General features: G+C 48.4%; 1 protein-coding gene across 1 annotated transcript in view; it reads right to left on the minus strand.

Annotated features, from left to right (window-relative positions):
• Positions 1-9,325: 9,325 nt before the first annotated feature.
• Positions 9,326-9,838, minus strand: part of LOC100127087 (probable aquaporin PIP2-6) — a 1,768-nt gene continuing 1,255 nt past the window's right edge. Inside the window, exon 2 of the mRNA XM_044599013.1 lies at positions 9,326-9,750. Coding sequence (XP_044454948.1) covers positions 9,631-9,750 — 120 coding nt within the window. The 3' untranslated portion in view covers positions 9,326-9,630. The remainder of the gene's footprint in view (positions 9,751-9,838) is intronic.

Below are 9,838 nucleotides of genomic sequence, written 5' to 3' on the forward strand. Positions count from 1 at the left end.
CCCCTTGGTCACATTGTGCACATTATGATGATGTCCTACCGAGTGGGCCCAGAGATACCTCTCCGTTTACACGGAGTGACAAAATCCCAATCTCGATTCGTGCCAACCCAACAGACACTTTCAGAGATACCCGTAGTGTACCTTTATAGCCACCCAGTTACGTTGTGACGTTTGGCACACCCAAAGCACTCCTACGGTATCCGGGAGTTGCACAATCTCATGGTCTAAGGAAATGATACTTGACATTAGAAAAGCTTTAGCATACGAACTACATGATCTTGTGCTAGGCTTAGGATTGGGTCTTGTCCATCACATCATTCTCCTAATGATGTGATCCCGTTATCAACGACATCCAATGTCCATGGTCAGGAAACCGTAACCATCTATTGATTAACAAGCTAGTCAACTAGAGGCTTACTAGGGACATGGTGTTGTCTATGTATCCACACATGTATCTGAGTTTCCTATCAATACAATTCTAGCATGGATAATAAACAATTATCATGAACAAGGAAATATAATAATAATCAATTTAGTATTGCCTCTAGGGCATATTTCCAACAGGTAGCTGGGGCATTGGTTAAACCGAAGGACATAACGGTGTACTCGTATTGGCCATAACGAGTAACAAAGGCCGTTTTGGGAATGTCCACGTTTCTGATTTTGATTTCATGGTAGCCCAACCTCAAATCCATCTTGGACAAGACTGAGGATCCAGTGAGCTGATCATACAGATCGTTGATCCTGGGAAGCGGATACTTGTTCTTGATGGTGACCAGGTTGACAGGTCGGTAATCTACAACCATTCGATCCGTTCCATCCTTCTTCTTGACGAAGAGGACGGGGCAAGCCCAAGGAGAGGAACTAGGATGGATGAAACCCTTTTTCAAGGACTCATCGAGTTGGTTCTTAAGCTCAGCTAGTTCTAAGGGTGCCATCTTGTAGGGTCATCTAGAAATTGGAACGGTTCCTGGAACAAGGTCTATCACAAACTCAACATCCCTATCAGGTGGAACACCTGGCAGTTCTTCTGGAAAGACATCCGGAAAGTCTCGGACTACCGGAACATCCTCAAGGTCTGGAAGGGGGTTGGCATTTAGGGAGTAAAGCTGGCGCTTGGCCACTCGAGTTAAGACATTGACTGTCTTGCCCGATGGGTGAGTAAGTTGAACGGTTCTAGTGGCACAATCAATCTTAGCATAATGAGCTGACATCTAGTCCATACCCAAAATGATGTTTATGTCCGAGGACTTGAGAGCTATTAAGGAAGCAAGGAAGACAAGTCTATCGACAAGAATTTTGTTCCCGTGGCTTACTCTAGAAGTTTGCCATTTGGAACCTGGAGTTTGAATTACCATGGAAGTGGGCATGTCACAGAATGTCGTGTTATGCAATCGAGCATAGTTCTCGGATATGAATGAATAAGATGCTCCAGTATCGAAAAGAACAGATACCGGATGGCAGTTAACAAGGAGCGTACCAAGGACGACGTTAGGATCCTCATGAGCCTCCTCGGCTGAAACATAGTTGACATGGCCACGGGCAGTGGTGGCCGGCTTGGCGTAGAATGTCTTTCCCGCGTGCTTACCACGGCCAACGGACTTTCCAGTTTGATTAGGGTTGTTCTGGGGACACTCTCGACTATAGTGACCCGGCTCTCCACACTTGAAGCATGTCACCACATTGGGGCGTGGAGCAGCATTAGCAGCGGGGCCACCATAGTGCTTGGGCGGTGCAAATTTCTGGTTGGGACGAGGTGCCTCAAAGGATGGCCTCGGGATGAACCTGGGTGGCAGTGTCGTGCTTAGGATCCACACCCGGCGCTTCTGAGTTCCAGAGCCGAATGAAGAGCCAAAATCATGGGAGTGCTTGCGTGAAGCATCATAATCAGTCTGGCCTGACTCGGCACTGATGGCTTTGTTGACCAACTTCTAAAAGGAGGTGCACTCATGCAGACGAAGATCGCGCGAAGCTCAGGGCTAAGTCCCTTGCGGAACCTTGCCTGCTTCTTAGCATCAGTAGATACCTCTTCAGGGGCATAACGTGCCAGATTCCCAAATTCACGACTATATGCATCCAAAGTCAGTCTTCCTTGGGTGAAATTGCAGAACTCCTCCCTCTTGCGATCCATGAGACCTTCCGGAATGTGATGTTCACGGAAACCTTCACTGAATTCAGCCCAAGTAGTAATTTGGCCGACCGGGCGCATAGCTTCGAAGTTTTCCCACCAGAGGCTAGCAGGGCCTTCGAGGTGATAGGAAGCATAAGTAACCTTGTCGGCTTCGGCTACATTAGCAGAACGTAGCTTGTGGGTAATGTTGCGAAGCCAGTAATCCGCGTCGAGGGGCTCGACGAAATGGTTAAACTTTGGTGGGTACGGCTTGATAAAGTCATTGATTGACACCAAGTCATTTCGCTGATGGCGTGCAGTGTTCTGCTCAATCCGCTCTAGCAGGCGGTTAGTCTCACGCTTGTTTCTTTCCGCCTCCAGCATCACTTCAGCCAGAGAAGGCGGGTGAGGCAGATTTTCACCCCTAGCTGCACTGGCTCCCCCCTGCTCCAAGGCAGCAGGGTTGCTGCGGGTGTTGACCATCCTAGGAGATAACAAGACAACGGTTTAGATAAGGATGGCTCAAACTTAGCAAGGAAGTGCAGAATGTAATGGATAACACGGAATGTATAGATGTTCATCCGTATGTCATGGTAATATAAAACTGCCATATATATACCAACGGTCATACACATCATACATAGTTTAGTACAAGCCCAGGCTACAGTACAACTATGATGAAAGATGTTACATCTCATCGGAGGCATTCCAAGCTCCTATACATTATTTGTCTACACCTCCGGAATTGATTACACACAAAGTCACATTCCACAAGTCACGCAGGACAGTGGAGATACAACTACTACAATACTAGTGATACTACTACTAACTCAGACAGCTCCGTAGTAGTCCTCATAGAAGTCACCTCCATAGCCTGGAAGTTCAACGTGATCATCCGGGAACAGACGGTCCTGAGGAGACTGTGGACCATAGGGGCTAGGATGAGGTCTTGGACCAACAAACGATGGCCTGCGGGGACCACGGGGTGGGGTGATGCCTCCCACATCACGCCAATCCACCATGTCTGGCAGAGCAGATCTCACAGGATACAGATCCCTTGTATCCATACATCCAGGTTGCACCGCAGGTGCAAACCGAGTCAATGTGGCCCAATGATTAGCACGGGTATTGAAAAGCTTCAGCCTCAAGGCCCGATTCTCTCGGTCCTTATCTTCGAGCATCTCGGCAGTGGTACGAGTTAATGAGTCCTCCTGAGTGGAGTCAGCATAGATAGCCTGAAGATACCCTTGCGCTCCCGGAAGTGAAGCTGGCATGTAACGGAAGTCGGTGTTCCGAAGCAGGCCAGTCCGGACTCGCATGATGGTCATCATGGAATAGGCAGCATCCTGCATAGCCATCTCAACAGTAACCTCGAGTCCATAGGAACAGTGAAGGGGCTCGGTAGATCCAGGATAAGAAGGAAATATCATGACAGTGAAGAAATATTGGCTTTGATTAAAGTCTCGGAATTGCTCTTCGACGGTGTATTCAGGATACCAACGGTAACCCATCTCGATCATTACCCGGACTAACATAGCAGTATGACCGGGCACGTCGAGGCACCGGGTCAGGCGAACCACTTGGTTTTGAGCACGGTTGGCCATCTGAAAGCACAACCACAATACAAAGACATTAGAATTTCTAGGGAAAATTGGACAGCATAACAGCTGTAAATGCTCAGAAAAAGATTTGAGGCATCCACAATAGTTTGGAATACCACTCAACAACATCATATCAAGGTTCTGATCCAATTAGCAACATTTAAAAATAGTAGAAACTGAACTGGGACTTGTAACAACAATCCTGTAAGCTACTACGGATTAGTAACACATGAACCTGATAGAAGAAGAGAGCCTAGTCCTTAACCCACGTTGAATGAGAAGAGAATGACTCAGAGCAGAGGGCATAAGGTAAAGGAGTAAAAGAGCCTTACGTTCCCTCCCACAATCAATTCCCCTACATATAACTAAAGCATTTCTAGACTCGACATCGACCAGTTTGGCTCAACGAACCTACAGGCAGTCCGGCTCTGATGCCAACGCTGTCAGGACCCCGATTCCAAGCCACATCGATCTAGCCGGTAACACCTCATATCACTTTGCGGCCTCACGCACGGTATCCCATGGGTGTCACCTTACCGTGGCCCGGGACTGTTTGCGCCTTTTGGCTCACGTATATGATAGTGTCGCTAGCATCCATATGACAGAGAATCCGGGCCGACATGGCTAGTCGTGAACCCAAAGCGGCATAGACCTATGGAGACAGGCATACATGAATCACATCGAGCATGTCGGTCATCAGCGAGTGATTCCGGGCTGTAGCACTGGGCTAACAGGACTTCGAGGAACCCGGGCTGTAGCAGGCTAGGCAGGACTCCGGATGTCACCGCGTGACATTTCCCTGAAGGGACAGACATAGGAACGACGTGAAACACATGCCGGCCAGTCAAGTGTCCTGAGCAGTAGTGCTGGGCTAGCAGGACTCCGGTGAACCGGGCTGTAGCGGACTACTATGGCTCGAGGAACACTAGACTACATTTCCCCATAAGAAAGGCTGCCAAGGATAAACAACTAGATTGTCGGATCCCACTCATACCAAGCATTTCAATCATACACACAATATGCCCGATATGAGTACATACAACATGGCATCACAACAAAACTCTACAACTCAAGTACTTTATTTAAAGGCTCCAGAGAGCCATACATAACAAGTTCATACAGATAGGGGTCACAAGACCCGACACTCAAGTCATACAATCATACAAGCACATGCAGAAGCAACTAGTCTAAGTACATACACTAGAAAGAAAGAAGGCTTCTCGAAGCCTGTCTATCTACATAGGGCCCTCCATGGCCAGGATCACCACCTGGGTGGCTAGTCACTCGTCGACGTCAAGGTCTACATAGAACCCATCGGAGGAGGCAGTGTTGTCGTCTGAAAACAGTAATTAAGCAAACATGAGTACAAAGGTACTCAGCAAGTATTACATCAGAACCTAATATACATGCTCATTCTCAAGAAGGTGGTGGGGTTATTGCAGCAAGCCAGCTTTGACTGTTGGCTAAGCTATCCTACGATACTCCACTAGTAAAATAGTTTTCGCACACGAGTCCACTACTCACCAACACAATACTCCACCGGGGATCCTCTCTTGTCATCCTACGAGAGGGCCATCCTCGGTACTCACACTTATCTTGAGTCTTTTAGTAGTATCCATTAACTTGTCTATGAACTGTATAGGCAACCAAGTAGTCCTTTACCGCGGACGCGGCTATTCGAATAGATGATGTTAACCCTGCAGGGGTATACTTCTTCATACACGCTTTCACCACTTACCGCTGTTTACACGACATGTACTCGGCAACCTTCAAGCGGAAGCCCAGCGAGGGTGTCGGCCACGGCCTACCTAAACACTTAAGTCTCTGGTCCAGGTGTATCGCCTATCCAGGTTCCATCCGCAGGGAGTCCGGCCGAGGTTTCCACATACGGCACCGAACGATGTGAACAGGGTTCCCGAGACACCAAACGGGTGACTCGGTACACCGTGCCACGGTGTATCTACCGCAACATAGCCCACCCCTAGGGTCAACGCTACGCACGGCCGCCAACACATAACCTACAAACACCAAAAAATATTTGCAACTCCTGGACAGAGTACTAAGGTATTTAAGAAGCCGAGATGGTCCATTGGTTTCGGGCCCAATGTACGGTAGTAACTGCATCTTAAATCACACATACAGATCTCAGTTCTTATGGACAGTCTCAATGAAACAACCCACCATGTACTCCTACATGGCCTCTCATCGATACCTTTACCAAAACATGTTCAACACATCCCTCATATTACCGACATAATCATATCACTCTAGCCCATCACCCAGATGAACCAGACCTGACACAACTCTAAGCATAGCAGGCATAGCAAGGTAGGAATCACATACATGGCTCAATCAACTCCTACACATGCTAGTGGGTTTCATCTAGTTACTGTGGCAATGACAGGTCATGCAGAGGATAAGGGTTCAACTACCATAGCACACAGTAGTTTGAATCGCGTTGTCTTAATGCAGTAAATAAGAGCAGAAGCGGGAACATGGGTTTGTATCGGAATGATCAATGGGTTGCTTGCCTGTTGTAGTGGTAGTAGGGTACTGCCCTTCAGACGGATACTCGGGGTTATCCTCGGAGGCAGAACCTACCACGAAAGACACACCGAAGCATAATCAACACATGGCAATATGCAACAATAAGATGCATGCTATGACATGGCAAGATGAAAGTGTCTTGGCCTAATGCAAGCTAGAACAGAAGGGGATGGACTCATTTGAATCAAAGATTCAAATATTAGCTCATTAAACATGGCCTTATTAGAGCATCACCTTATTCTGCTTAAACAGCAAGGTTAACTTGTTTTTTCATGCATGAAACCATTACAGATGGATAGATTGAATTTTTCTGATTATTTTTCATATATAAATCTTTGCATTTGGAGCTATGGTTGATTTTCTATGATTTTTAGAAGTTTTGACTATTTTCTGGAATTTCCTATTAAAGAATAAATCCAGTAATTGAATTAATGCGTCAGCATGACATAGATGTGACGTCAGCGGGTCAACTGGGTCGGCCAGGTCAAACCTGACTGGTGGGCCCTCACTGTCAGTGTCACAACTAGTTAACAGAATTAGATTAACACTAATTAGCTGTCAGTGGGGCCTGGGCCCACATGTCAGTGACTGAACTAATTAAACTTAGTTAAAACTAATCCTAAACTAATTAGCAGACCGGCCCCACCTGTCATAGACTCAGGGGGTCTACCTGGGCCTACACAGGGGTCAAACTGAGTCAAACTCGCCGGCGTTTAGCCGCCGGCGAGGCCAGACGCGGCGGAGGGCTGCGGGTTTCGTGCTCCGGCAACCAAAACGACGGCGGAGAGCATCTACGCATAGCTGGGAGCAAACCGCATCGAGTGGTGGCAGTGGGTGGAGCTAGGGTGGCCGGAAACGTCGCCGGCGACGACCTTGGGGGCCGCCGGAGTTCGGGCGAGGCCGAAACCGAGGCTGCGGGGCACGGCGAGGCGCGTGGAATGGTGCTACGGGCTCCTGGGAGCGCGTGGAAGACGAAGGCGTGCTCGGATTCGAGCTTACGCGCCTGTGGCCACGGCGACGACATGGCCGGCGGAGCCGAGCTCTCGGCCTCGATGGCAGAGGGGTTGGAGGACGCGGACAAGCGTGGGGAGAGGGGCAGAAGAAAGATGGGCTCACAGCGGTTGCAGAACGCGTCTCAGCGGGCTCGGGGGAGGTCGGACGTCGTCGGGGCGTTGCCGACGATCTCGGAGGACCGAGGAAGAAGAAGGCATCGGGGAGGTGCTTGGAGGCGTCCGGCGTCGCGTGAGTCGACGAGGAGGTCGAGGACGGCAGCGCGGAGCTAATGGGCTTGTCGGAGAGGCGAGGGGTGGCTCTGGTGACGACTACGGCGAACGGCGGCGAGGATCGCGCTCGGCCAACGCGGGAGAGGGTGAGGGAGACGAGGGGGAGAGTGAGGAAGGGAGAGAGGGGGACGTGGGGGTCGGCATGGCACCCTTAGACGCCTCCAGGGCGTCGGCAGAAGCAGGAGGTGGCCGGTGTGTGGCCACGGGCGCCGGCCACGCGCTCCTCGTCCTCCTGGCGGTAGGAGGAGGACGACTGGCAAGGCCAGTGGGCTGGGCGAGCACAGGTGAGGCCCAGGTGGGTTTCCCTCTCTCTCTTTTTCTTATTTGTTTCTGTTTTCTATTTTTTTCTGCAACTGTTGGGCTTTATTAAAAATACTAAAACGTTTCCAAAAATCCTAAAAATAATTGTGGGCTCTGTTTAGAATATTTCCAACAGCAAACATTTATTTCCAGAATTATTTGAGCATTTAAATTATTTTATAGCATTTAAATGCCCAAAATCAAATACTTATGATTTAATTCAATGACCTTCTGTTGACCTAGAAAATTGTGCACCAATTTTGCCAGAGGTTCCAACCCAAGACAAAGAGAGTGAACTTTTTAGAAGGGCATTTCAGGTTCATTGAAAATAATTTTAGTAAACCCTAGTTGTTTCCGGGGGGTGTTGGGGGTTCTATCATCCCCATTTCAAACTTAAAAGGAAATTAAACATGATGCACACTCTAATGCTTGAACTAGCTAGGGTGTGACATCTAGATTTGATTAGTTGTGCTAACTTCAAATTTTGTTGTGTAGAATGGATGCAAGTTTTGGTATTGGGAAGAAGAGTACACCGATATATTGATAGAGCGAAATTTAGTACATGTTCGTGCACTTTTAGCTAGCATAGAGGCTGTAAATAAGACAAGTGCACTTGTTGCTAGATTAAAGGCTAGACATGAGACTAGGTGTGAGGAAGCAACATCTACATCTGGCTTGAAGAAGAAAGGAGGATGTCAAATCGAGCCTCCTCCACAGATCAACAATGAGTGCATCGAGAAGGCCCTAACCCAACTCAAGGAGGCAGTTATGGAAGTTGGCTATCTTCTAAAATATATTCTTGTTGTTCTTATTTTCTTTGGCCTTATTTTACTAGTCAAAATATGATGATGTATTATCATGTATCAAAAATGAATGATAAAAAAAACTTAAGGACTTGTAAAGAAAAATACGTGGACAAGATACAGCCAGGATGCGTCCGCGCGCTGGGCGCACAACCATCGCATCACAGAACACGGCCGAACACGACTCCAAATTTCTACCCAAATAGATAGAATCCGGACAAAACGGACGTTCATTTAAGGTGGCGCGGTGGAGTTGGCCTTAACATTCAGGCTGTGTGTGGATAAGCGTGCGCCGGTGGGTGGAGACAAAGCCTGGTGGAACTCTCTGGACACATCAACCACCTTCATCAGAGCATGCATGCACGCACTGTAGCATGTGTTTGTTGATTAGGACATCATTTCATTTTCTTCTGTTGATTAGGGCACCATTAACAGGCCACGTCTCTTAATCAATCCCAGAAGCAATCATTAGCACACACTCCACTCCAAGCCACCAGAAGGCGCGCATGATTAAAGACGTCGCGCACGCAGACGCAGGATAGATAAACATGATTGCATGACAGACAAAGGCAAGCCATATACCACTGACAAATATAGACAGGCCATAATATACACTGACAAGGATAGCCAGCAGGATAAGCTAGCAGCACTCCAGCAAACACGCATGCATCACACCATAAATAAATAAATTAACGTTCCAAATTGCAGCAATTCTCACTCACAGCGGTTTTACATTACAGGTTCATCATCCATCCAACACCAACACTAATAACAGTAGTAACTAATGTAATTCGACAACAGTAACGGTGACAAGGAGTAATAATTGAAGAGTGAAAACATGGTGGTCTTTCTCTCACTCGCATGCATGCACAGAGAGGACACTGGAACGAGAAGGCCGGATGGACACGAGGAGCAGTACTGCCAACACGCTAGCTAGCGCGGTGGGTGACCGTTGCATTAAATTATTGGCCGGCCGGGCGGGCGGCTCAGTTGCTCCGGCTGCTCCGGAAGGAGCCGAGCGCCTTGATGGCCGCCGCCCGGAGGATGTACTGGTGGTACGCCGCCGCCGCCAGCGCTCCCACGAACGGGCCGACCCAGAAGATCCACTGCATGTCATGTCATGCATATACGAGGTTAGCTTCTTGCTTGCAAGAGGAAGAGGTAGAAGAAAACAGATGGAGACGAGAGAGAGAG

The sequence above is a fragment of the Triticum aestivum genome, chromosome 2A (assembly GCF_018294505.1).
Source record: "Triticum aestivum cultivar Chinese Spring chromosome 2A, IWGSC CS RefSeq v2.1, whole genome shotgun sequence".
Classification (NCBI taxonomy): Eukaryota; Viridiplantae; Streptophyta; class Magnoliopsida; order Poales; family Poaceae; genus Triticum; species Triticum aestivum.